Here is a 27,838-nt window from a genome sequence, read left to right on the forward strand (position 1 = left end):
AGAATTCAATATGCTCACTGCTTACTGGCTTGTCAGCTGAGATAATTAATGTTCAACATTCATTTAAAAGATCTTTCCAAAGTAAGTGTAAAGCACATTCTTGTGAAAGCACATTCATTGGAAAACGTACACATGCATATAAACCACACGCACACACATACACACACACACACACACACAAACACACACACACACACACACACACACACACACACACACGCACGCACACACACTTCCTTCTGTCTAAAGGGACTCAGTGCTGTGTCTCTAGAGCCTGGGGGAAAATATAGCAGCTGGCTGAAAGCCACTGCTCCCCACCATACACACCACTCTTACAGGAAGGACACATTGCAGCCTGGGTTTTATTCCCCAGTCACATGGCCTGTAAATCTACAGAAGAATCATGGGTGGCAGGGGACTGCATTAGTGCTGCAACACAATACCAAGCCAGAAGGAAAACAACTCATGGCACTGGATTCTCTCTCTCTTTCTCTCTCTTGCTCTCTCTCTTCTCTCTCGCTCAGAAGAAATCAAACACAGGTCTTCATGTGATTGTTAGTAATCACTAAAAATAATTACTAAAACATACTTTAGTAAGAATATTATTCATTACTGCTACTAGTGCTATAATAATAACAATAATAATAATAATAATATATTATGTATATATATATATATATATATATATATAATTATAATTAATATTTTAATATATGTAATTATATAATTATAATTATAATGCCCTGGGCATGTCGAAGTGTCCCTGAGCAAGACACCTATCACCTAATTGCTCCCAACGAGCTGATTGGTACCTTGCATGGCAGCCTTTCATCGTTGGTGTGTGAGTGTGTGTATGAATGGGTGAATGAGAGGCATCAATTGTAAAGCGCTTTGGATAAAAGCGCTATATAAATGCAGTCCATTTACCATTAATAATAATAATAATAATAATAATTATTATTATTATTATTATTATTATTATAAATCTACCAATAATATGACACCTTTTAATAATAATTCCATCATAGGCTTTCATTCACTTAGGTAATATTTTATTTGTTCATTTAATTTTTCAAAACTATTTTTTTCATAATAAATTTTTTCACTTTGAGGTCATTAAAGAATTGTCACAATAAAAATAAAAGTAAATACTGTAGAAAAAATAGCACGGTTAGAAACAAAATAGAAAAGAAAAGAAAGAAAGCATTTTCATCATGTCACCATGTATTTTACGGTCTCCCTCTCTTCTCCCTTTCTCCCTAGGCAAGAAGGCAGAATAGATTTGCTATGCAGGCACAGGCAAATTTCTTTTCTTACTACTTGGGGATTTTAAAAATTCACATTTCACATTTTTGGGACATGAGACTAAATCTCTGGTTGAGTATTTATGGTAAGTCTGTCCCTCATATCAAAAGAGATGGGAGAGAGAGGCTTCATGGACATTATGATTGGTGGGAGCTACTGTTACACTGATTAGTTTAATCCAACCCAAAGATTTTAGCCTGCATTTCAAAACATTTTTGTTAACTGTGACTCACAAATAAATGCAAGTGTGTGTTTTCCTCACAAAAACAGTTTGGTTAGTTAATGTTCCTAATTACTGAACTCACCCAAAAGTGTGCATGATAGAAATTAATAGCCAATCGTTATCTGCCAAAGCACTGATTGGTTCAGATCAGTGAGTGAGTCATTGATGCCTCATGGCTGCGGGTCATGAAGCGTGCCACTCCCATTACTCTGAATGACAACCTCATTCTACTGCTGCAGAATTCATCTGACCACTTCCTGTGTATCATTTCCTGTAACATCTGGCTAAAGCAGGGTAGTAGGAGGAGGAAAATGGCAGTCAAAAGAAGTTGGGAAAAATGTTGAAGGAGGAGAGAAAAACTGAAATTTTCATAGCAGATGGCATCATAAAATGTTCTATCGCTAGCAACACGTAATAACATTTAATTTCCTTTTTTTAAATCCTTTTCATGATTGTTATTTTTTTTACAAAAAAAAGTCCCAAGAGCAGATATATCTTGCATCATCTATACAACAGGCGATAAAACACCACTTAACTCACTGTCCAGAGAGAACATGTACATGTGTTTGTACTGTAGAAACATAGTTAATAAGATACTTTTGCGTGCATGGCGTTCTCCCTTAATCTCCCGTAATCTTTCTCAGATCATCTTACAATACTCAAGTCAAGGAAACCCAATAAAGAAACCACCGCTTTCAATCTCACAACCAGGTCAATATGAAGACTTCCTTTATCTTTCCTCTCAACATGAATGTATTGATTTATCTTTATTTATTTATATATGGATTCGTTTCAATTTCAGTGTCTTTATATAAGTGGTGTCTTTAGTAAAGATGTCTGTTGTCTTCTTTTTGCCTTTGTTAGTGTCCCAGTGGTCTGTGCTCCTTGTTCCTTGAGAAAAAAAAAGAAAAGACTTTGGCACCTCAAACGTAGGTAGCTCTTGCGTCTTTTTAAATTTCATCATTCTGCTCCCTCCTCTCTTTCTCGAACACAAACGGTTTGGCGGTTTTTCATTTCTACACTCGCTCAGGTTCTCTTCTTTCAGTTTTTTTTTTTTTTTAGAAAATGGTCCAGCAATACAAACACAGGCAATGTAAATAAAAACACTGACAGCTTGTCTTCAGCCTCCCAGTCCCCCCACCCCCCCAAACCCCTCCCACCCCTCCACCTGCTCAAAGTCTCGCTCTCCACCCTCGCCCTTTCCAACACACGTCGCCAACCTCTGGCTAGTTATTGTCCCCCGTTTCCCAGAAACGAGAGAGGGAATCGTCTTGCTCACCGCACGGTTTTTGTTTAGCTGAGTGGACTGGAAATTCTATACATTGTAAGTATGCGATTTCAGCATCTCTCTGCTCTGCTGTTTTTTTGTTGCTTTTTTCATCCCCCACACTTTTCCCCCACACTGTACAGTTGCTTCGATTACATCTCATCTGGTCCAATGTGCTTGAGTATAAAGTATGAAAATGTCCATTTTTTTTGTTAAGAGTATATCGTGTCTGATTTTTATTTTTAAATTTTTTTTTTTACGACTATACACAAACGGATCTGTCCCCGCCCTCCGACCCCGTTGCTGGCTCCGTTTCCCGTTGCGGGGGCCTGGTGCCGGCTGGAGAAAGACGAGGATCAGACATAGTACTCCTTGTCCTTGTTCTTCTTGTTCTTGCTGGAGATCTTGGCGCTGTTGGACTGCTTCTCCTTCACCACGGCGCCATTGGACTGGGCCGAGTTGCTGATGTAGTTGCGGCTCTCGTCCACGTGGTAGGAGCCCTCGTCGCGGTTGCGGTACTTGTACATGGCGTAGAGGAGGATGAGGATGCAGAGGGCGGCGGCCGCCACGATGCCCACCACCATGCCCGTGGTGCTGCTGGACTCCCGGATCACCTCCGAGGGTCCTGGGTACGCCTTCCCTCCAGGGCCCGGGGAGTTCGCTGTGGGGGCCACAACCAGAGGAGAAGGAGGGTTAGCAGGCTGACAAACACAGACAAGGAAATATAAGAATGTCTGATGAGAACAGGCCATTCAGCCAATCTGTTACACAGCATCAAATCTGCTCTTGAACACCCTAAGGATCTCTGGCTAAAACCCAACTCTTGGAGGGATGAAGTACAGTGGAGGGAGGTTATGCGAGATTGAATGGTTACCAGAGGGAAAGAGCATTGCCAACCTATCCACTATTTTTTCATCGTCTTGCCACATGCACTAATTTATGTGTCTTCCAGGGATACCAGGATGTAGGAAGTGCAGACAGATTCATGGACTAGCTTCTTATATTGGCCGTGTGAACGAAGTGATGGCCTCCAGGGAGACAGGGACGTCTTGCTGAATCCTTCATTCTTGCCTCGTTTTCCATCAGATCGTCTGCTGTGAATGATCTCGCGGCGATGGTGGCCACTTGCAGCAGATCCACTAAACCTCTATAGCTCCACTAAAAACTGTCAGCCTCCAAGAGCCATTAACATAATGGCTTTTATCCTCCTCCATTGTACTTGTCTTGTTCTTACTCCTGTACTAAAAATTACTTAGTGAGCGCCATGCTGATATATCCAACCCTGGAGTCAGTAGGCACGTATGTTAAATGAAAGGGGAAGAAAAGCAAACAGATAAAAAGGAAATTAAACATCTCTTCTGGTGCAGAAATAAAGGCCTTTGAGCACTGGCAGCTGTCACTGGATTAACAGTCATTGTTCTAAAAACACAGATATGTCTTTGCATGAGCCAGAAAGGTAGCTGAACTTTGCTGCTACACTTGGAATTTCCCCCAATGCAGTCAGTATATAACCCAGGGCTGGCTAACCCTGTTCCTGGAGATCTGCAGTCCTGTAGATTTTCACTCCAGCCCTAACAACGCACACCTCACTCAACAGCTAGAGATCTTGTTGTGCTGGTAATTAATAGAATCAGGGTTGAATAGAATTAGGGTTGAAATGAAAACCTACAGAATGGTAGATCTCCAGGAACAGGGATGGGCAGTCCTGACCTAAGTATGTGTATGTGTATGAATACAGTATATTACACAAGTCTACCTACAGTGACAAGAAACACTATTAAACTGTCATTCAGTCTATCCAGCCTCATCTAGCACTGTGTCAAACTTGGTCTGGAACACTCCACAGAACACTTCTTCTACCACAATCTTCCTCCCTAAATTAACTACTCACTACATAGAAAACTGTAAAGAACTGTAAACATATCCTCAGAATCATTAAAAAATTTACCTTTAAATTATTTCCACATACAACCTCGGCTCTGTGAGGCAACTTTGATTGCAAATATATATGTGCACGTGTGTGTGTGTGTGTGTGTGTGTGTGTGTGTGTGTGTGGGTAGGGGGGGTGTACTTTTAAGGTCCAAGAGATCTGTCACTCCCCCATTATTTTCTGGAGCCCATGGTGTCTGACAGCCACTTGAGGAGAATTTTGTCTAAGAGCGTGGCTTCAGTTGCATGACACATTCTCAGAGACAAATCTTCCTAATCCACTCAGATAAAAATAAATGAAGGACGTCAGCCGTAATAACGTGCTGTCAGAGACGCTACATCGATTCTCATCTGCGTGAAGCAGGCCGGCGCCATTGTGCTTCTCATGCACAATCAAAGGGATTTTTTAATGAATTCTATTTCTTGAAAGGGTGGCAAATGAATTCAATCGAACTTGTAATGGTACCTTTTACATATTTATAACTCCATCATTGTATTAAACATCCATATGATGTGGACAATACAAGTATTCTGAGTATTTTGTAGACTTTACATTTAGCAGGCACTCTTGTCTGGACTGACTTTAACATTATAAAACAAACAAGAACAAAGGCATTAAACTAGATCAAATGAACAACAACAAAGAACCAAAGTCTCTAATTTCATTGATTTATCGCCTTGTTCTGATTCATTGGCCTGGAAACCCAGTTCCTGGGTAGGCTTTCTGTAGCCCTGTTTTGGAACAGTACGACACATGGGATATCTCTGTTGCTCTGCTCTGTGGTATGTTAGCACTACATTTTCATGTTAGTTTGTATGATCCCATGTGATTAGCAGGTAATCACACCCCCTCTCGCCTAGTTTTGCATGAGTTTAAGTGTGAAAAGTAGCCCATGAACAGTGGCAGGGTAAACCAAATCAAGCACGCGCTTGGGACATGTGCAGACAATGTTAGCGCCCAAAGCTCCATGCAACGGATTTCACCTCTCATGAAAAATGCAAAAATGAAAAAGAAAGAGAGAGTGCTAGATACAGAGAAACAGAGAGATAAAGAGTGATTGAAGTGGTGAACGTTTAAGATCCCACTCTTCTCCTGCCCCATACAAACTCAGCTAAAGGGAGAGTGTGATCTGCGATGTGATCTCACTCACAGGCCAATGACTTAGACAGGGACAGAAATTTCAGCTGTCTCTGAGTGTCTTGAGGGCTCTCAATTACAGACAACCACCCCCTCGCCCACACACGTTCAACAACCGTAGAAATAGGCAGTCGGCAAATGTCTGGGGCACAGGGCCAGAACCAGAACATTCTAGAAAGCCTAGTTCCCTTCTTCACAGAGTCTAGGTTAAATTCAGCAGACAGCGCTAATGAGTCGCTGCCTGGTTAGCAACAGTATAGGTTAGCTACAGGTCCTAGGACATTCTGGCTCTTCCTGATGTTCTAAAGCACTCGTGTTCCGACGTCTAGGGAACTGGGGCCTCAGAGACCTCCAAATCTATTTGCCCCCCCCCCCCCCCCCCCTCCCGAGACAGGGACAGCATGCAGCCTCAGTCTCTTGGTGGCGAGTGAGGTGTGTGATGTTATAATGAGTCGTGGTGGGGGATCTGTCTCTGCTGAGAATGAGGAAAAGCAAAGGTGTTGGAGAATCAATCTCTGCTTCCTCTTCATCACTGTGTGCATCATCTGCTTGTGGGAGGGAGGTGTTACTGTTACCGTGGTATGACTGATGCCCCCCCCCCCCAACCACCAACTGACAGGAAAAGGAAGAGACAGCGACACACTGTCATTTCCAGGGACCTTGTTCCAATAGTGCTCATGCAGCATTGTTATTTTCATTTGGTTGATGATCGTTGGTGTGGTCACTAGAACATCCATTAGAGCTTCCCTGTATGGACCCATCCATTGGCTGGGCAGGTGTGTCAGCAAAGAGCGGCTACTCTTCACATTAAATGATCCCACACACAGTCTTAAAACCATTTAGCACTATGCAAGGAGCTTGGCCATCTTGACTAAAAGCAGAAAAGATCAAGTGAAAATGAGAAAAGACACAGTTGCCGAAATCAGTATCTCACAGTGAAGAATGGTCCTGCGGTGGAGTCGGAGAGACACTCTTTTACGAAAGCCAGGTCGTGATAATGACTGCTTATGCTACACATGAAGACAGCATATCCAAAGTAATACACAGAACACAAATGCGGACAGAGGAGGACGTCACGTACAACGTAACACAGAGCAGATGAAAGGCAAGGCTCTAAGGCACAACACTGACACGCTCAGAGAAAAGCAGGAACGTTCAATGTACACACTCGACAAGAAGGGGGAATGCACAGCATGAACGCACAGAGAGAAGGAATAATAAAGGTGACTAACCTAACCCACCTGAACTGGTCTCACAGGGATCGATGTCCTCGTCGTCAGTAGGACACTCAGCCGAGGCCACCAGCAGGTCATCTGTAGGCTAGGAGGGCGAGAGAGACAGAGAGAGAGAGTATAACACTCAGTACATTCTTAGACACACCAGTACATTCAGGAGGTGAAGGTCAGAAGGTGAGTAACAAACCAAAGGAACAGTGTTGACCAGGAAAAAAAAAAGGGTAGACAAACCCTTTTTGTATGAAAACAGTAGCTTTAAATTGCTTGGACTTAATATACCTTGATAATTGTGGCCATTAGGAAACCCATCTGAATGGAGCCCTCAGTTGTTTGTGGTATTCCTCTGCAATGATGCATTTGCATTTTAGAGAAAGTCTGTTTCTGGAACTGACTTGACAGTGTGTGGGAAAATGCAATAAGTTACACAAGTACATGATTCAAAGTTTTTTTGAAGTGGGAAAATCACAGCCTTGTGCAATTCTCCAAATTCATCTTAGATTTGGAAATGATGTAATTTAAACAAAGCTAGTCACTGGCAGCATACATTGAGTGTTCTTTCATATGAATGATATTTAAATTTACTATTTTCTTTTCTTTCATTTCCATAGGAAACACTGTATAACTAAAAACTAGCTTTAGCAATAAACCAACATCATTTCATGAAATGGCTAGAAGCAGCAATATTTATAATTGGAAGGGCATTAGCTCATAACTACAGAGTCCTGTTCAATATTTCATATGAAATTTTCCTTAAAATAAATCTTTAATCTTTAATATATAAAATCTTTAATCTTTAAGATATAAAAATCTTAAATATAAACCTCTAGAGTTTGAGCATTATGGCTTTGGATAGCGCAGTGTGGTTTTGGGCAACAAAACATAGTTTTGTTTTGGTGCAGCATGCTTTTGGTCAGAAAAGTAAGTGTGGTGGGTGTAATGCAATTTTGACCAGTTCAATGTGGTTTTGGGTTATGCGGTGTGCAAAAGTGTGAGGTAATTTTGGGTGATACAGCAATGTGTTTTGTTTGTGTAGTTTTTGAGGCTACAGTGTGGTTTCAGTAGTGAGAGAATTCTTTTGGGGTTCAATTCATGCACGTGCTTGCAATTTGCTAATGGCAGGAAAGCCTGCAATTGTTATGTCCTTTCCCTCTGTCCATCGCATATTGCATTTCTCTCTCTCTCTCTCTCTCTCTCGCTCTGCTCCTTTCCCTCTCGCAAACCCATTAAGGGACCATAAAACACACTACAAAAGCAGGCTTGTAACAGATTTAGACTTAATACATTATTTACAATATCTACACCACAGCTGATAAAAAAATAATTATTTCCACCCTTGTATGTGTACAGTAATTGCTATTTACAGTGTTTAACAATCTCCAATGCTTTTCTAACACAAGCAAACACATTTCAATTCCATTTCAGGGTAGGGATGTGTCCGAAATCGCTGAATCTGTGCCTAGATCTGTAAAAAAACAACCAAGTGGTATTGCTAGAACTGAAACAAGTGGCAGAACAAAGCATAATAATAATACCAAAGAATGCAATAGAATGCAAACCTTGGCTCCCTAATAATAATAATAATAATAATAATAAGAAGAAGAAGACAAAGAAGAAGAAGAAGAAGACAAAGAAGAAGAAGAAGAAGAAGAAGAAGCTTCAACCCGATTAAAACCATTAGTTAACAGATAGTGTTAAATTAAGCAGTACAGTTAAATACTAATTTTAATAGAAATATTTATTGGAACAAACACTAGTAGTATAGCTTCTAACCCCTGTCTTCAGATGGTTATTTGGCTGGCCATTTCATGAAATCCAGACTCAAGTTGGGTTGGTAAGTGCCCTTTTCTTTTAAGTAAGCACACTCTGTTGACTTGAAACTGCAACAACGTTTGAACATTACATCCTGTCACTCTAGTTGACAGATGGGCTGTTTACCCATCACCATTTTCACTTAACTGGCTGGTAATGAGAGCTATGAAAGGATGCTGTGCTTTCAGGTGATGATGTGCAGTAGTTACGCTACCCTGAAGTGAAAAGCACTGGTTACAATACAGACAGTGCACATTCATTATTTATTTCAGTCATGTTTCCTTATGCAACTAAACTCTGACAACAGTGTCAATGTAAATGCCTCTTGAGGGGTTGTTATCCTTCCATTTTTAGCAGCTAACGCAATTCCAGCAGATTTAACATCCCAGATGTTGATGCTTTTGTGCTACTCCCTTTTTATCAAAAGCAGCAACTACACTATGCATTTAAAGTGTTGAAATATGTATTTTAAGTGTAAAAAATTCACATTAAAAAGATTTTTAAATGTTTATCAGAAATGAATAAATAAAAGTATTAGCTAATCTGACCAATTAATACATTGATTACATAAACAGATAATAATAATAATAATAATAATAACAAACAAACAAAGCCAAACCTCTTCAGACAGTCTTCCAAAGACAAATCTTTCTTATATGTTTATGAGAAATAGCTACGTCTTCAGGTCCACTTGTAATGATGACAAAGTGCCATGGAATGTAGGATGCTCTCTGAGGGCCCTTGTCTCACCTCTCAGTGTGTTAGCAGCACTGCCTGCCAGATTTTATCACCTTCAGAGAATCATCTCTATCTGACTGTCACACGCATAAGCAACTCCCCATGCAGTACATCTGCCAACACAGTGCTCAACGTACTTTGTGTCAGTTACTATTTTCCCTTCCTCACCCAAACAGCAACTCCATCAGCAGGAGGTGATTATAAATCAGCCCAGAAAGAAATTACATACCTCCATACAGGATCATATTCAGATCACGCTGTATAATCAATCAATTTTGAAATACCTTTATATAACGAGATTGTCATACGTCTCTGACAAAGGTTGTGTATTAGAAGGAATTAAAACAACGAGAAATCCCAGAGCAAATAAGGGTAGAAACAACTGAATATTTTCTCTCGCCCTTGGAAAACTTGCAGTTCAAACATTGCAAAATGGAGGGAAATATAAACACAGCTATCATCATTAGCTTTTCTACTATGATATGCCTAGTTTTTTGTCTCTTTCTTGTCTAAATATTTAATGCACTACTCTCTTGATCATGATAGAGAACTGCTGGAGCGGATGAAGATGTTCCAGGGGAACCTCTGCAGGAGGATTATGTGTGCCTCTTTTGACAGTCTTTCCCTAATGGAAGAACGAAACGACTTCACGTTCTTCCTCAATGCAGAGCTCAAATTTAAAAATGATTAATCGCAGTAAATTAGCAGTGTGCTTGATTGCCAATTAATTGACACTGCAGTGCCTCCGATCCCTCAAGAATGTGGTCCAGCAGCCTTCAGAGAAATGAGAAACGCGACCAAATAATTATTTGTGAAAAGGAAATCGATTTCAATCAAGTTCTAAAAAGCGACAATATATCTTTCCGTATCATCTTGATTTTAGCACTCTCAATAACAAGTAGCAGAATAAAGTGAAGTTTCATTGAGTTTACTCCACTGCCATGGATCAAAACAAGCACATAAGTCAATATGTGAACGCACAGATGAAGAAATACCCGCTCGAATCAATTGCTCACAGTCAAGGACAAAGCATCATAGTGGCTAAATTGACTGACCTCTTTGTCCATCCATCAGCCTATCTGTCACTTGGTGGTTTTAATGTTCCCTCCACAGGAAAGGACGGCCCGTTTTAAATCAATTGTGCATTACTAGAGAAACGAATGCAGAAAGGTGTTTGCTCTCTCTCTTAAATCCAAACTGTCACCGTGGCACAGTGCCAAGGTCGCCATCGTTTCCGCTTGCACGTACTGCACTACACAACTTTCTACTGTCATAGCACAATTTTTGGTTAATTCCCACGGGTGACTTCTTTCTCCTCATACGGAAGAAATCCAGAACAACAGAAGTGACACAAGGTGCATACGCACACATGTAAACAAAAAACTGAACAATACATCAAATTGTTATGTCTATTCCAGTTTTCTAGTGGAGAAAGATTCACTAATATCTAAGATATTGATGAAAATGCAGAAAGTTTCGCGAAATACTGTTTTCACAGAAATGCGCACATACATTATGCATGGGAAATGCAGAGAACTTTAATATATGAGTTTTCCTCTGAGGAAAATGCATTCCCGCCATATTTATTGTGCATGCTTCTCATTTCATGATTTATTGAAGACCGAACCCAGAAAACATGAATATCTGCTTCACTCACAGCCAAACTCACATAAAATACACACAACTCACAAAGCACATCAGCACAAATACAGAGCCGAGCAGGGACTCTTGCCTGTATGCTGGTAGTCGGTAGAGGAAAAAAGAAAGCCATGGACGTGCTCTCAGGACCGACGCAAAAAAGATGGCGTCCAAAAACAACGTGACCGACGAGCTCGCAAACGCAACCTGGATGCTCTCGCTCACGCGGAAGTCGCCGATGTTGACGGAGCGCGGCTCTCGTGGTCCTGGTCCCTCGCTCGCCTGACCCTCAGTGGGAGTCCACGGGCTGCCGGGCATCCCAATTGGCTGTCCCGATCCCTCAAACCCCGGCTGCGGAATGCGGCCGAGCTGACAGTCGGTCTCCGCCCCCCGGTATGCGGTACGCCGAAGCGACAAAATAGATTTCATTGGCTCCTCTCGCGCAGCCTGAGGGGGCGAAGCCCACGCTAATCGGGTCGGCTAACGAACCAGCCCATTCATCCATAAGAGAGAGACAGAGCGAGGCGGGGTTTGCAAAGGGAACGGAGCCGCTGATTTTTCACCCCTCTTTAATGTTTAACGGGCATTATTCCGCTTTATGGTGTATAGTTAAAATAAACTGTCGCCAGTAGTTTTACTGAGTGTCTTATGGTAGAGCTGTGGTCGAGAGGTTCATACTGGTGACTTGTAAAGAGTGGCAATTCAAACCTTGGTGTCCACGGGGTGTACAAAGTGTCACTCCCCAGCAACAGATTGTGAATCGCCCAGTGGAGACAGTGGTCAGTGTGACTCCGCTGGCATGACCCGATGCCCCAGGAGCAATTTGGGTCTATGTGTTTCCATGGCTGCGCTGCTGTCACAGAGCCGCACAGATACAGATGCCTGCTGGGTGATCCGCTAGGTGAGAATGAGGGTGGCCGTTTCCATGCCAACACAAATTCCGCTCGCACAACAATTAAACAACCAGAAGAATCCAATTAAGGGCCTGCCGTTTAATGAGATTTTAAAAAATAACTATTTTCTCATTCTTCTATATGAATACGTGCTACACAAATTCAGATTAGCACATTACACGCTATATGCCTTTTCTAGTACCTGGACTAAAATTTAATTCCTGGAAAGGAATTGTGTGTGTTTGTATGTGTGTGTGTGTGTGCGTGCGTGCATGTGTGTTACTCAGTACTTGAGTAATATATAAATAAACTGTAAGTTTGGGTTGCATGGATACAAATAACTAATTCACTGCAGACATAAAACAGCAGATCTGCTTTTGTCTCCTCACAGACTGCCAAGTCCATAAATGGTTGTTCTTCATAATCATGTAGCAAACAGATGTTCTTCATTCATACATGTTCAGAGCAGCTGTGTGTGTGTGCATGCATGTGTGTGTATGTGTGCGTGCGTGTTTGTGAGTGTGTGTGGGTGTGTGTGTGAGTGATTTTTCTCTGATGGTAGGTATCTCCACTCCTGTCTTTTTTCATCTACTCATTTGCATTGTCGCCGACTCTGTTTGATGTTGATGGCGAAATGGTTTTTGGACACTGCGATCGGTGATCGTATATGACAGAGTGGCATGTGTGGGGGAGGGGGATGGGCGGAGTGAGGAGACAAAGACCGACGGGACAGCCAGAACTCAGCGAGATGACATCATGTTTCCATCAGCAGCGAATAACAATGCTAAAGGCAAAATGGGCACTGTACTAGTTTCAATGCCTGCTAAAAAGAAGTCAAAGAGACAAGTTATCAACTTAATTTACATTTATTTTCTGCTGTGCTTGGCGGTACTGATCTTGTGGTTATATGGATATAAGTTAATTTTGAAACAAAAAAGGTGCCTTTCCAAGCAAACATGCCTATCCACCATTTAGACCATGAGATGCCCAAACCATAACATTCCCTTACCATGAGATGCCCTAACTAATACTATACAATGCCCATGTCACACTTGGCTGTGCTTTTCTGCACATGGATGCAAAAGTTTCTAGTAATGTTTATAATATTCTTTCGTCATCTTTTTGTTAAAAACTGCCTGGGCATCAGCAGAACCTATCAGTCTCTTATATACAAGAGAGTAGGAAAGCGGGAGAGAGAGTGAGATTGTATGTGTGTATGGTACTGTGTGTTTTTAGTATGTGTGTGAATGCAGTGTTTTGTGTGCAGTAATGTGTACGCCACCTCAGACTACACCAGGGCGTTTCCTTATTAGAGGAAGTAGGTCATAGACTGTTATCTTGGGGGTGGTGAAACCTCCCTCTTCCATGTGATCAAAGAGCAACAGCTTGTATCTACAGAACGCTAGAAAGCAGCCATAACTGTAAAAATCTAAAGGAAAGCAGTTCAGACCCAATCACCACAAACAGGTTCAGACAGGGAGAGGCAGTAGAAGTAGGCAGAAGCAAACTAAAACGAGTAAGACAGAAGTAGAAGAATGGGGATAAGAATGGGCATTGATCAAAATTTTAGGAGTACAAGGCGAGCACATTTGTGCTCTTAATTGCTTCAATTATGCCGCTAACCTAATAATTTCCAACAGGGACTTGGTCAGTGCCATACTCTGCCCACATACAGACACATGCTACATCAAACACCGTTGTGCACGTGCACACGCATAGCCATCTGGCAATTAAGCTCTGGTTTTACTGGGTGTATCTGAGCTTGAATTTAAAAGATAACAAACCTCTGCAGGTACTTTTAAAGAGCCAGAGGACACGACCAACACCTCTGTACTATGGTACGGTTGAACCACCATCCCTTCAGTTTCCCTTCTGTAATAACCACATGGGGTGATATGGGTGATACAGGACCGTCCAGCCGGTATCAAGGTCCCAAGGAAGTAGCCAGCTATTGAGCCACCTGGAAAATTTGTCGATAGAGTCACCAAAAAATAAATAAATAAACCCACAATGCTAGCAGCGATCCTTTTTAAAATCGCACCGATGGAGTGACTGTTGGTATTGCATCAACTTTTTATGAACGTGACAAAAATGTGCCGTTTGTGTTTTGCTGCTGCCATGGCAACAGGAGTCATTAGTGGCAGTCGAGGGGGCATTTAATAAGGAAGGCATTCCTCCATCTGAGAGAGGGAGCATTGATTTTTCTTCCCCCTTTTATTGAGGTTTTAGTTTCTCTTCTTTTCTAATGCCCCAAAGTCGTCTTCTTCCACTGCTCTCCAGACGCAGAGCAGGAGCATCAAAGAGCTCAGCTTCATTTAACCATATACAGTATTAATCAGCCAGTGATTATTCATGAATTCATGATTTCCTTGAGTTAGAGCCGACTCGTTCTTCCCACACAGTGGAGAGCTAGTTTGGAAAACCAAGGATAAAAAAAGAAACATTTGATGCAATGCAGTATTTTCAGGCATACAGTATAAGTATGAAAAAAAAAACAAGGCAAAGAAATGGGTGCGCTGGTTTACAGTAGCTGTGACTTTGCCCATGTATCGGACTGCAATGTAGGCACCATACTGTAAGTGCTGGTCTAACTGTGAGCCAAGCACACAGTAATCTTCCGTGACAGACTGTAGGGATATTCATTGATTTATTCATTGGCAGCTCTGACATGGTCTATGAATCACACCTCAAAGTTGGCACCTCGCACCTGAGTCCATTTGCTGTTTTCCGTTAAAATTGTGAAATAGAAACAAGGTTCTATAAATACAATTCTGTACAGCAGGGGGCTTTGTGATGGGCATGTGCTGCCCCTAGTGTGTGTGTGTGTATGTGGTGTCTGAGTGCATGTACATACATACGGGCATGTATTTGTGTGTTTGTATGTGTTTCCAAGTACTGCATGTGTGTGTCTGTGAGTCTGTGGAAGTATACATCCATGTGTGCATGTATGTGCATGTGCATTATATGAACACGTGTGCGTGAGTGGATGTGTGTACATACATACGTGTGTGTGCATTTTTTCCGCGTGCTTGTACTGTATGTGCGTGTCCAAGTACTATATGTGTGTGTCTGAGAGTCTGTGGTAGTGTGTATCAGTGTGCATGTAAGTACATGTAGAACTGTATAAATGTGTGGGTGTATGTGTGTGTGCGTGTATGCGAGTGTGTGTGTGTGTGCGTGTGTTTGTGTATGTGTAGCATGCATGTGTGTCAGGGGTAAGGAACTCATGCCAGTCCATTGACCATACGTGACTTTCAATGATGATTAAACTTCCAAATTGACAGTGAGCTCAACCTGTCTTCTCAGCCCTCAGTGCAGAAACAGTAAAACATAAATCTCTTGCCACCTCCCACACCCCCCATTTAATTTTACAAATCATCTCTCATGGGATGCATTGCTCTTAGCCTTCAGTCCAGCTGGCAGAATATTACTATTGGATACTGATATTAGAATTTAAGCCACGTTATGCTCGTTGAAGATAAATGCATCATTATCCAGCGGCTATGAACAAATAAAACCTTACCACTGGAGGCTGCTTAAAATATGAGTACTTTGCCCTTCTGAAGTTTATGTTAGAGATGTAATTTACCCTAATTAAAAATGTCCAAGCATAGACATAGATATGTGTTCCTGACAGAGTATTGCCTGGCTAACCTATATTATCATTAGTGCAGCTGGATGGTTAAATATCTGAAGTTATTACCAGGGGGTTGTATGTTTAAATCCTAGGTTGGATGATGCTGTTAAACCCTTAAACAAAGGCCCGATGAACTTTGCTAATTATTCTGCTCTGGAAAAGGACTTCTGCATGAGTGTACTTGAGGTCAGAATAATAGGCAGGCTGATGTACATCTGTGTAGATAACATCACAACAGGACATCACCCACCCTCCACCCCTCCCAGAAAAAAAAAAAAAAAACCTTATCAAAACAACATGAGACCGATCAAACAGTATTGCTCTCTTTCTATAAAAACGGACTTGAAAAGGTAAGTTGTCAATTCCATGAGCTTTCTCGTAAACAGTCCAGTTGTCCAAACTATGCACCTGTGGTCCAGCATTTACGCGATACGCTGCTTTCTTGTATGTGACTTTCGCTGAACCTGCACAAAAGCATGCGATGAGAGAGCACCGGAAGGCTGTTCGGTGGCATCCTGCCCTGGAGAAATTTTGCCGACCGCTTTTAACGAGCTGTCCCAGCGCACCTGAGGCCCACATCAGAGTCAGGTGGTTACGTTTTCTTTTTTTCTTTTTTAAAGGAAACCTCTGATGAATTGTATTCAACCCCAAAAATAGCCCAAAGACTCGAATCTCTTTCCATCTCCCTCAGCATTTCTCTCACTCCGTCTCTTTCCCTCTCCCTCTCGTGCCCTCCTCCTCCTGTAGGAGTCGAGAAACCAATCGCACGATGAGCTAACTGAGCCCGATGGGGTACGGAAAGAATTGAGGGATGAAAACCCCAACAGACAGAAAGAAAGAAAGGAGAATGGAGACAGATGAAGAAGAACAGCGCTCCCTATGCTATGAGCATGAGGGCAGAGAGCGTTAGAAGCCGCTGGTCCCGGGCACAGGGTCGAGCCCATCACTGCCCCCTCCACACATGGTGGTTCCCTCCAATATTTACAACCCTCCCTAACACGGAACAAATACATTCTGACAAAACCCTTTTTACAAGATATGGTATAATTTTACCGCCACCAAACATTGTACAGTTGCTAACAGTGAAGGCAGAACTTATTAAAATAAATGAATGAATGAATGAATTAATAAATAAGTGAATATATAAAACTGCATGCCATGTAAAAACTAAAAGCGATTCCGCTTGCAGACATCAGGAGTGCAGTAACAACAGCATCGTGAGCCATGCAAGCCAGTGTTTTAGAAGGAAACGGCCGCTGTTGCCATCTCCAAACCAACACAAAGAAAAAACAATACTTCTGCACACCAACAGAATTCTGCATTTCATGCACTTCCTCCCTCTCCATTTCTCGACTCCTTTCTTTCCCTCTCTCTCTCCCTCTCTCTCTCTGTCTCGCTCTTTTTCTCTCTCCCTCTGTCCCTGCACACCGGTACAGGTCTAATTCACGGCGAGGAAGATCTGTAATGTCTATACCGAATGTATACACAGTTGCAAGGCTCTGAAAGAAAATAAATCATTAAAAAGTGGCGTGCATGCTGCAATGGCTGAGTATGTGAAAGACTGTGTAAAAGCAGCTACCTGGGACGATGTACAGTGCCACCTCGCATCCATGGCTGCCTGCTAACCCTGTCTGCCTCCCCTCTTGTCAGATCCTGAGTTCTCTGCTCTCTGTCTCAGCTCTTAGAGGAAGGACAGGGGGAGGAAGCTCACTTCATCCTCTGAAATCGATAGTGTCTTTAAAAAAAAAAGGGAGAGAGAAAACTCTTCTCCTCTATCTCTGGCTAAGAGATGAGCCAGATAAAACTGCCTGCGCATCAGCGGAACCTATCAGTGTCTCGCACACGAGAGAGTAGGAGCGAGAGAGAGAGAGAGAGAGGGAGAGAGAGAGAGAGAGAGAATGAGAGAGAGAAAGAGAGAGCGAGAGAGAGAGATGGGCGGGGAGAAAAGATAGAGAGAAGACAGAGAGAGAAAGAAATGGAGGGAATGAGAGAGAGAGAGAGACAGAGAGAGAGAAGAGGGAGGCAAGCAGGTCTTGTCAGATCACCTGACTCTTGCTGGCCAATCGTTTTCTCAGCTGAACCAGGAGTGGAGCGGCTGTTGCAGGGGGCTCTGTGGGAGGATTTTTTTTCTTTTTGGAGGGGGGGAGGGAGAAAAGATGAGAGGCATAACACCCCCCAAAACCCCCCACGCCTCCTCAACATACTCCTTGGGGAACAGCCCACAGCTCTACATCTAACATGCGAACAATGGCATTAAATCTGACTTGGGGTAATTACAGCATGCGAGAAGGTGCAGGCAGGCCAAAATGGCGGACCATTGTCCTACTTTTCCTTCACTTTAAAACCTTTGTGTCCTTCCAGGGCACGTTGGGGAGGATAGATTCTCTCCGTCCACACTGAACCAGAGAGGTGCAAAGGAAGAGGGGCTTGAATTTTGGGCTAGCGGACGGAAAGTTAACCCCGTTTCCCTCTTTTCACACCATGGGGTCGAAACCGAAGTAACGCCACCATGCGGGACTGCATTTATCCAGCAAATTCACAGCCTCTGCGCGCTGCTGCAGAGTGCGGTGTAAATTATTAATTATTACTATTAAAAACGCAACGGTTTTCATACAGGAGCGGAGACGGATGCTGATATTTCTTCCGCGTATGAGATTATGGGGAAAAAACGAAACCCCTACATAACAAAAAAAAAAAAAAAAAAAAAAGAAAGAAAGAAAAAGAAAATTTACAATGCACACAGCACAGGGTTGATTCCAACTAAGAGAAATTGACATATGATCCCTGTTGTCAGAAAAAAGAACGGCAAGGAAATCAATTGATAAAAATGCACTGACCCCTAGCCTTCTGACCATAAAAGAACTGTAGTTATCTGAGCGTTTGAGTCAGATCACCGGCGTAATCATGACCCTTTGTTTACTGAGTGAAGGAAAAGCAACACCAGAATAACAGAAAGGAGCAGGATTTCATTATCCCCTCGCAGAGCAGGGATGACTGATTGCCCTGCCAGAGCCAGGGATGAGTAACGTCCATTTGAAGACAGGCTGTCTCACTGCTGCGGAAGCTTCCAGAGGTTAAGAACGGGAGATTCGCCTCCTGTCAGACAGGCAGAGGGCAGTCCGTACAGCCGGGCCACAACTGCACCAAGAATACTTATTATTCTTATGTTCTTCTGCAGACAAGAGCACAGCAAAGATGTGCTTCATACACTTCTTCTAATTTCTGCATTTCAACAGGGTAGCATGTATGTATGAGAGGATAGAAAACCGTGGATTTTCATGACAGCAGCCTCAGCTACGCACACACACACACACACACACACTACGGCAAGGCAGCGTAGGTTGTTTTAAGACATTCCAGGTGGGATTCATCTCTGGTGCAGTGCAGAGGTAGAAGGATTGTATCAGAGAGAAAGCCACAGCCTTAACAACTGGGGAGCATACACCATGGAATCCCTGCTCAAACATAACAAGACCAGCAAAATCAACGGCTGCTCCACATTGTCTGCTTAAAGAAATATTGAACTGGAACTTCAAATGTGGTGGGTAATTTTCAAACTACAGGTAAAGCACTGGGCTATTAAGCACACTGTATATCTCACTTCTATTCTGATTTCTAATTTCTGTTCTCCTAACCAGCAAGAAAAGAGTAGCAGGTTTCATACAACATGTGCAAGGTAAAAATAAAGCAGAATTTTACGGTCATGTTTATAGCAAGCAACACACAATCTGACCTACTTTAAGACTCATGTGGAAAATTCCATCTGTACAACATTTGGGTGACTTAGATTCTATTACATGACAAAAGTAAGCCTCTAATAGCCTGGATAACTGAGAAAACATACCAGTCACCATTAATCAGACACACTGGGCTATAGATTTCAAATTATTACACATATAATAAACATTTTGATATATCATATATTGCGTATCATGTATTTGTCTTGGGATCCCCGGGAGGACTTGGAGGAAGTCGCTGGGGATGAGGGACGTGTGGGCTGCTCTGCTTGCCCTGTTGCCACCACGACCCTGATCTGGATTGAGTGGTTAGAGTTAGACTAGTAGTAAATATATTTTTGTAATAAATGACGTATTTTCATGGGTGGGGAAGTTAATGGAGGTATTGAATAAAAGTATATTGTTAAAAAATGAAGTATACTATTTTGGAAAAAGGGCTTATAACTCAAATGTTGTGGGATTGATTCCCAGCTGGAGCACTTGTTTTTACACTATTGAGCAAAGCGGTTAACCTGCATCACCTCAAATCTCCAGCTGTATTAATTAGTTGTATGTAAAAATGCAATCTGTGTAAACATATTTGCATAAGCATCTGCTAAATTCCTAAATTCCTCATTTTTAATACCAATGTAAGACTTTGCACCTGCTAACATTCAAATATTCTTAACATTTTGGACATTATGGCCTGGATTCAACCAGAATGCTCTTTACTTTACTTTTACATCCAGTTAAATGCAAGATTTATCTTCAGAAGCACAGTGTGGTGGGTTCAGAAATCACCTAAATTAATTCACTGAAGTATCTGTATCCAGGCCAAATTTAAGAACAAATGTTGACTGAATCCAGGTCAACGTTAAGGTTTAATGTTGACTGAATTAATCTTGGCCTGGGTTTCAACAATATGATTCCTAGTCTGTAAAGGGGGGGGGGGGGGGGGGGGGGGGGGGGGTTGGGGGAGGGAAGATCCTGTGTTCTATCATAAAAAGGGATTTTAATAAACAGGAGAAATAAACACATTTGAGATGCTCACTAATACCTGCCAAGCCATGGACCAGAAAAACACAACAAAGACAAAGGCAGACCCTGGCACTGAGACCCATCAATCATCAGCTTCCACATCCCCAAGTCCCACCAAAGAGAAAAACTTCTGATGGAAATATTTAACATTTCATCTGTCACCCAGATACAGATTTCATTATGCATGCCTGTGTGTGCGTGTGTGTGTGTGCATGCTTGTGTGCGTGCATGTGTGCGCGTGTCTTTTTTCTTCTCTCTGTTTATGTACCAGAACACAATCTGTGTTTCACAATAGGGAAATCTTACCCTAGGCATCAAAATAGTTATAAAATTGCTTTTGAAGCTTTGTGTACCTCCTGAAAAAAACTGAGAGATAGTATACCCCATACTACCCTCAGACAGGCTCAATTATTGTTTGGCTTATATGACAATGGCAAATGTTTGGTGGAACAGATTCTGAAAATGTGTTTAAAGTCAAACTCTCAACATGCTTCTTTAGGGAAAGGAAAGGTTTAACAATGCTATCATTTCAATTTCATTCCACAGTGGTATGCTTTATTCAAAGAAACACACTGTGAATATCCTCTGCTGCAGTAGAACCTTCGAATAGAGAAGACTGTAATCTGCGACTGTCTAAACGGCAGGGCTGTTTTGCACAATAGAACGTCTCTGCAAACCACTGGCTCAGATGCCTACAATATGAGTGATGAATGGTGGACAAAACAACAAGAGGAGCATGTGGAGCCAAGGCACTGGCAATCATGTCCCTGACCAGTGGCTACACCCCTTATATGTAAGGACGTCCAATCAGAAATGAAGCAGAGTTGCAATTAATTCACCTATTAGTGGACCAAGAATAAAAGTCCTTGACTCTTCTTGTCAAGCACTTTGGGGGCGAGGGGGTAGGGGGGAGTGTGACGGCTGTCTAAGAATGCTCTTGAATTTGTATTCGGTTTACATATTTTGTTTGGCAATGCTGAGCTTTGAATCACTTAGTGGACTTTGAGTGTAACTTATGCCTACCATTTTTCAACTGTTGTAATCGCCAGGTTATTGTACTAGGCTCAATGGGCTGTCAACACCCTCCATCTTTCCACTGATATTCTTTAATTAAATATTCAATTAGATATACAAGGACACATCCTTTCAGATGCGCTCTATTTTGCCAATTGAGCCTTCAGAATACGCAGCTTCGAACTGACTGACAGCACGTGGTAGCACCATCATTACCGGATGAAGGCTCACCCTCCATCTTTCACACCCTCCATCATTACATACTGTAAACCATAAACCATTTACTCAGCAGGGGCTACTCCAGAGGTAAACACTCCCACCTCAATTTGAGCCCTCAAATGCAAGCATTATTTACAGACAGCTACAATGGCTACAGCTGCAATACAGCTGCAACATTTGACAAGTTAATTCTGATTGTAGAACTTGCCAAAATGTTTTTCTGAAGGGGAAAAATAATACTGGTGTTTACGGTGAGGAAAATCATTGCTTGAGTCCAGTCCAGGAATAAGATAGTTGTGATGTCACAACATCCTGCAGGGATCGCAAAAGTAATGACCATGGGCCTTAACTATATATTGTTACAAATTTGCTTTATGGTTGACAAAGGTCCTCTCTGGCTTCTATGGTGATGGCACAACCATTCTACGACCATGTCTACTCCTCTCTTCCAGACATGACAAATAAAATAAAAAAAATAAATCACCATTCATTCACTCCAATCCAGGTGAAGGAAAAGACCTGGATTTGAGAAAGAACACATCTAAAACTCTTCATTTACTGGAACCACAGCCATTATTGAAGATTAAATAGATGACCAGCTTTCACGTTCCATTCTTTTATCTTAGCTACAGGACGTCCCAGAGGTCAGTAACGTGAGTTTCTGGCAAAAATGTCAACTGAAACTGTTTAGAACTTGGTCACGCCACTTAATTAAATTTCCGAAAAACATAAAATTGCTGCATTTTTACATTAATGGAAGGGAGGCAATACTTTCAATGTAAAGTAGACAGAGCTGAGCAGTCATAAGTAAGCACAAGCATTTTTAAGAATAGGCATATGAGGGGAAGAAAAAGGCATTAAAAATAAATTTTTAATGCCTTTAATTTAATGTAGATCCAGTGACAGTAAGGCAACGCTCTTATTTTGACATCAGATGCACATCGTACAGCTACTTCTATCTCCCCATAAGAAACCGACAGAGCCAAAATAAAACCCAAATAACCTTACATGACCCGTCACTAAGACTGGCTCAGGCACAAATCATAAACTAATCGATAGAGCCCTGTTCAGAAAGGGCCTGGAGGCCATGAGGCTTCATTAAAGTTGCTGCTCTGTACCACATCGGCACAGCTGACACTTTACTTCCAAAGACTAATAACGGAGAAGCAACACCAGAGAAAAGGAACATAGCTAAAGCCCCTCAAAGGAAAATCTTGATCGATCCCAGTTACGCCTCTTTCATAACAACGGCAAGCCTTTTGGAAATATGCAATAAAACAAAACTTTAATTTAGACCTTCCCCGCTCCCCGGCTGTCCACAAGAGCCGCACCGGCACAGCGGTTTCATTTCCAAAACCGTTTAAACCGCAAGCTTTAACCGGTTGTGGTCTTGACTGAACTGAATCGCCTTCACAGAGAACCGGCTTGGTGAGGTACACCCTGTGCCGGATTTACAACATGATACAATTTTTCATCTGAATGAACCTGCTCAACAGAACATTCCTTCATCAACATTTGACTAATAACTGAGTTATTAATTACATAGTACAGCCCTTTGTCAGTGTCCTTGAAATGGTTTTAATTGTTTTTTTGTTTTTTTGAGGCAAGGCAGAAAATGTTTATCGGGAGATTACTGGCCGCAAAATTAGTCACTTCAGTTATAAAAGACAATTATGTTCAGCGGCAAAGCATAGTTAATCACTTGGAAAGAATGCAGTCTGTACAGTAATTCACCGCTAATTATTCTGTAGACTTGTGTTGGTGCTTCACATTCTGCAGCTATTCCTGGGTGGCTCATTCAGCTAAAGAATTAGCCGTTGTGGAGTGACAGTTCAGAATTAAATCCTGACCCTGCCAGTGTGAGGTGAGGCAAAAACTTACCAGAGCACTGCCTGGTGTTTAAAACGCATTTCAAACCGAATCACATTTCGTGCCTTGGACCACGTTTAGATTTATCATGAGGTTAAACACAATTCATCTGCTTAGTTGCATACTAGAATAGGTTTATCAAATCACGCCGATTCACAGAGAAAAATGTAACACAAAATATGTTCCAAGTGTGCAGGTCCAGAACTTTCTGGGCTAGTCCACTGCACTCCAGCTCTGAAGTAGTATAAATTTCCAATGATGGAGGATCTTGATGGGTACACAATGAGCAGCGTGTAATGTTAATTCTCGATGGCAAGCCGAGCTCACATAACTGCCGGTAAAATAATCCCACAAGCTGGCAGACTTACATTTGCAACATGTATTATTGATTGTCCATAAATAAGCATAGCCGGATAAGCACGGCTTGATTCTTACAGTAGACGGTCATTACCGTGTGTACACGTCGTTCGGTTAAACAGACAGAAAAACGCCGCGGTGCTTGCCGACCGAAGCGGTGGAACAGGGGCAGGGGAGGCGCGAGGGGCGGCTGAGATCAAGAGTCTGTTTTTCGGGTGGGGACCGCGCCAGGCTAGCGCGAGCAAAGCGTCGTAATGAAAAGCAATCAGACCGCGCCAAGCCTCACACGCCCACAGTCTGGGGGGATGGCTAAGTAACGGCACCCGGAAAAAATACTGTGCCATAAATGAATTATGTATCCGCTGTGGAGCTTGCAACCTGGCAGATGACTTATGCGTTGTAATTACAAATTTAGCAGGCCTGTCTTGGAGTGTGTGCGTGTGTGTGTGTGAGTGTATCTGTTTGTGCAAGTGGGCATGCGCGTGTGTGTGTGTGCGTGTGTATTTATGTGTCTACCTACTGCATATGTGTGTGTGTGTTTGTACATACATGTATATGTTTTTGTATGTGTATGTGTGAGTGTGTGCATTTGTGTGTGTGCATGTGCGCATGTGTGTGTTTGTATGCATGTCTGTACATAAATGTGGGCGTGAGTACTTGTTCTGTACAGTATATCTGTACAATATGTTCCTGCAGGAAACAGAACCAAAAAAACAACAAACAAAAAAAAAAACAAGATGGTTGTGGTGGGAGCCAAAGTGGCATTGTTGAGGATGCTTGTTAAGCAACAACAATGGCAGGCGATTGAATTTCTCTCTCTTCCTCTCTCTGTCGCTAAAACAGCATCTCGCATTCATCTTTGTCCTTCGTCAGCACACAGGGATTGAGTCCTGTTGTGTCTGACAGGAAAGGTAGCTCTGAATGACTCCAGAACCGCACTTCAGCCTATTTGAGAAGTCTGCCGGCGAACAGGTGCTTCTGCTGTTAGCCTCTGATTAAGCCTGATGTGTCAGATCAGGCTAAGTACGGTGAGAGACGTGTCTGTCTGAGAGGCACCTTACAGAACAGAGGTGCCTAGATGAAATCCCTGCCTCCGGTGAGGAGGAGGAGGAACTTAAGTTTCTTCAGCCGAAACATTTTCTCCTGTACCTGAGTCACCCCTGCTCACCTTCCCTCACCCTTTCTCTCTCAGTATGGGAGTTCTCAGAAGGGCGTGTATCTGAGCTGTTCAGGTGGGCGCGGAGCTATGGGAATGGGCAGCCTGGCATAGTATCCAGCTGTCACAGCGGGGCACTGCGTGTGAGGGACTACTTCAGTGCAGTTTAAAAGAGTGACATGAACAATCCACCATCTTGTCTGGTGCTGGAGACAAAAAGGGTCTCTAACATCAAGATCTCAAGAAAGAGGCTAGAAGGTCTTTGTTATGTGTATATTTCAACCTGGAAGGTCTTTGCACACCTCACGATGAGCTTCCAGGTCAAAATGTTGTTTGAATTAAAAGAAGTGGAGCATATTTATGTGTTCGGAGCCTCTTTTTGAGATCTTGATGCTACAGACCACTTCAGACTCCCTCCTTTATCTCCTCTCTCTCTCTCCTTTCTTTCTATCCTCTCTTGCACTCCTGTATTCCTGTGATCGCTGTACACATTTATCAGCTGTTGCCATCCACACATCCTGGGAAGCCAACTGGTCACCCCGAGGCGATACCTTTCACACCGCTAACGTCCATTCTTTCTGTTTTTATTATTCATTCTCACTTTTCGTTGTTACCAGCCCATGGTGCAATACCCACAGGCTGCTGTGCAATGACACAACTATGAGTGGTTTGCTTCTTTGCTTGTTTCAAGCCTGAACTTCATTTTAGCTCCCTTCGTTTTTATTGCGCTTTTGAAATATTTGAAATGCTGACGGCTTTCCTGACACAGCAAAGACTCTGCCAGCACCTATGCTATTGAAAGGGAAACGGCAGTGTAGAGGGAAGATAAAAAAATGACATTACTGCTTTTCTGGTGAAAACAAAGCAATGAGACAGTGGAGGGAAGTGCTCTGTAATCTTCTCACCCTGTTTCTCTGCTCTCATTTAGTCATGCCTGCGACACCTCAGAAGGGATACACTTTATTGGCTAGGCAATCCATTGTGCTCCCTGCCCACTGTGATTCATTACTGTGCAAATGAGAACTGAGTTCTCAGTTGACCTACCTGGTTGAATAAAATGAAAAGTTATAGCCACTTAAATCATTTAAAGGGGACACAGCCACACCACTGGTCTAGTCAAAACTCAAACACAACAGTCTTGAAAACAAAGAAGACATTTTTATGTTATTAAATCGGACAGGTGCATTATCAAAATGGATGGATGCCAATGCAGGTCAGAGCAGGGGGGAGAGTTAGGCCCGGGAGAAAGTTTAATCTGAAGTTAATCTGCCCATAATCCCATACTTTTGCTCTCTGGGCACCAGGAGGGCCAGAGAGACTGGACTGAATTAGAATCTGAGTGACAGTGACCCTCCATTAGAGCAGGATGGCTTTCGCCATGGCAGGGCTTCATTACGGCATGGCGGTTTGCTTCTCCCTCCTCTCCCGCCATCTTCTTTGAGCACAAACGACCTACCGGTATAACCGGGGTCATACGGAATAATTGCTTCTCTTATAAGCAGTCAAAGCAACAAACCCCTGGTGATCTCTGTGCTCAAAACTGAGATAAAGTAGGGGGGAAGGCAGAGCTAATTGAATGCAGAGGGTGATAGGCCTGCCCAATCAGCAAGCCGTGGGCAAAAGAGACAAGAGGGTAAAGAGCAACACCTCTCCCTGAAATCAGTGTATAGCTGTCTCATTCAAGTGTATGCCGGACTAAGTTCAGAAAGGACAAACATTCAGGTATAGCTCCAGGGTCTCTCCCCCTCCCTTCAAGGCTGTATAATGCAGTCAAGAAATAAGAGGCTCTGGTTTACAGAACCAAAGATGGGATAATTGTGATACATGTGCAAAAAATCAAGAAGCCATCTTAGCAAATCCAATCAATCAAGCATCAATTGATAAAGCACTTTATACCGAGGACATGACCAGAAAATCACCAGAGAGTGCATTTCAGTGACACAGTGCAGAGTCAGTCAGTGCAGGAATGGAAAGGGGCCAAGGAAATGCAACAATTGCCATAGCAACTGAGAGGAAGTCATTGGAGTTTAACAGCACTGCTGGTGAGACGTGGTGAGACGAGCCCAAACTGTGTGGCTGGTCCGCGGAGAGAAAAAAATGTACCGAAGGAAAACTTTACAGCTACACAGATATTATAAAAACACTGCCTTCTTTAGAGAATAAATACAAGAAACACAAAGAAACCCACATGTATTAGATAGAACTTATGCCCTTGTTCCCGTGGCAACAGTGGTAGATTATTTCCAGCGCACTAAACGGAATCTAAGTTTCTAATTTCATAGCCAAGGCCATTTTGCATGCTGAAATTCTTGGGCGCAAATCATGAAAAATAGAGTAGTCTTGGCAGAGTGTGAAGGCGAAGAAGACAGGACACACACAAACACACACCCACACACACACACGTATATATATATATATATATATATAATGAACGTATGAAAGTATATAAAGAATAATGAAAGACAGGGAAGCCATTATGAGGCTGAGAAATAAGAGGGAAAAAAACAGTCAAAGCCATGTCAAACAGTCAAACTGCTATATACAATATAGCAGTTTGACGTTTTGACATGGCTTTGACTGTTTTTTCCCTCTTATTTCTCAGCCTCATAATGGCTTCCCTGACTTTCATTATTCTGGTTCTCATGTTGACAAATGCC

The 27,838-nt window shown here is 42.4% G+C and overlaps 1 protein-coding gene across 28 annotated transcripts in view; it reads right to left on the reverse strand.

The window, feature by feature from the left end:
- Window positions 1-1,035: 1,035 nt before the first annotated feature.
- The window catches only part of nrxn1a (neurexin 1a), a 253,804-nt gene continuing 227,001 nt past the window's right edge, over window positions 1,036-27,838 (reverse strand). For 16 of the 28 annotated variants that reach the window (XM_035405904.1, XM_035405913.1, XM_035405890.1 and 13 more), the window contains 2 exons: window positions 7,095-7,182; window positions 1,036-3,456 (listed from right to left, as the gene is read on the reverse strand). In XM_035405904.1, the coding sequence (XP_035261795.1) occupies window positions 3,152-3,456; window positions 7,095-7,182 (393 nt within the window). In that variant the 3' untranslated portion in view covers window positions 1,036-3,151. Of the gene's footprint in view, window positions 3,457-7,094; window positions 7,183-17,391; window positions 17,684-27,838 lie in introns of those variants that run through there. The other 12 variants (XM_035405914.1, XM_035405901.1, XM_035405905.1 and 9 more) reach the window with 3 other exon arrangements.

Source organism: Anguilla anguilla, chromosome 2 (genome assembly GCF_013347855.1).
Source record: "Anguilla anguilla isolate fAngAng1 chromosome 2, fAngAng1.pri, whole genome shotgun sequence".
NCBI lineage: Eukaryota > Metazoa > Chordata > Actinopteri > Anguilliformes > Anguillidae > Anguilla > Anguilla anguilla.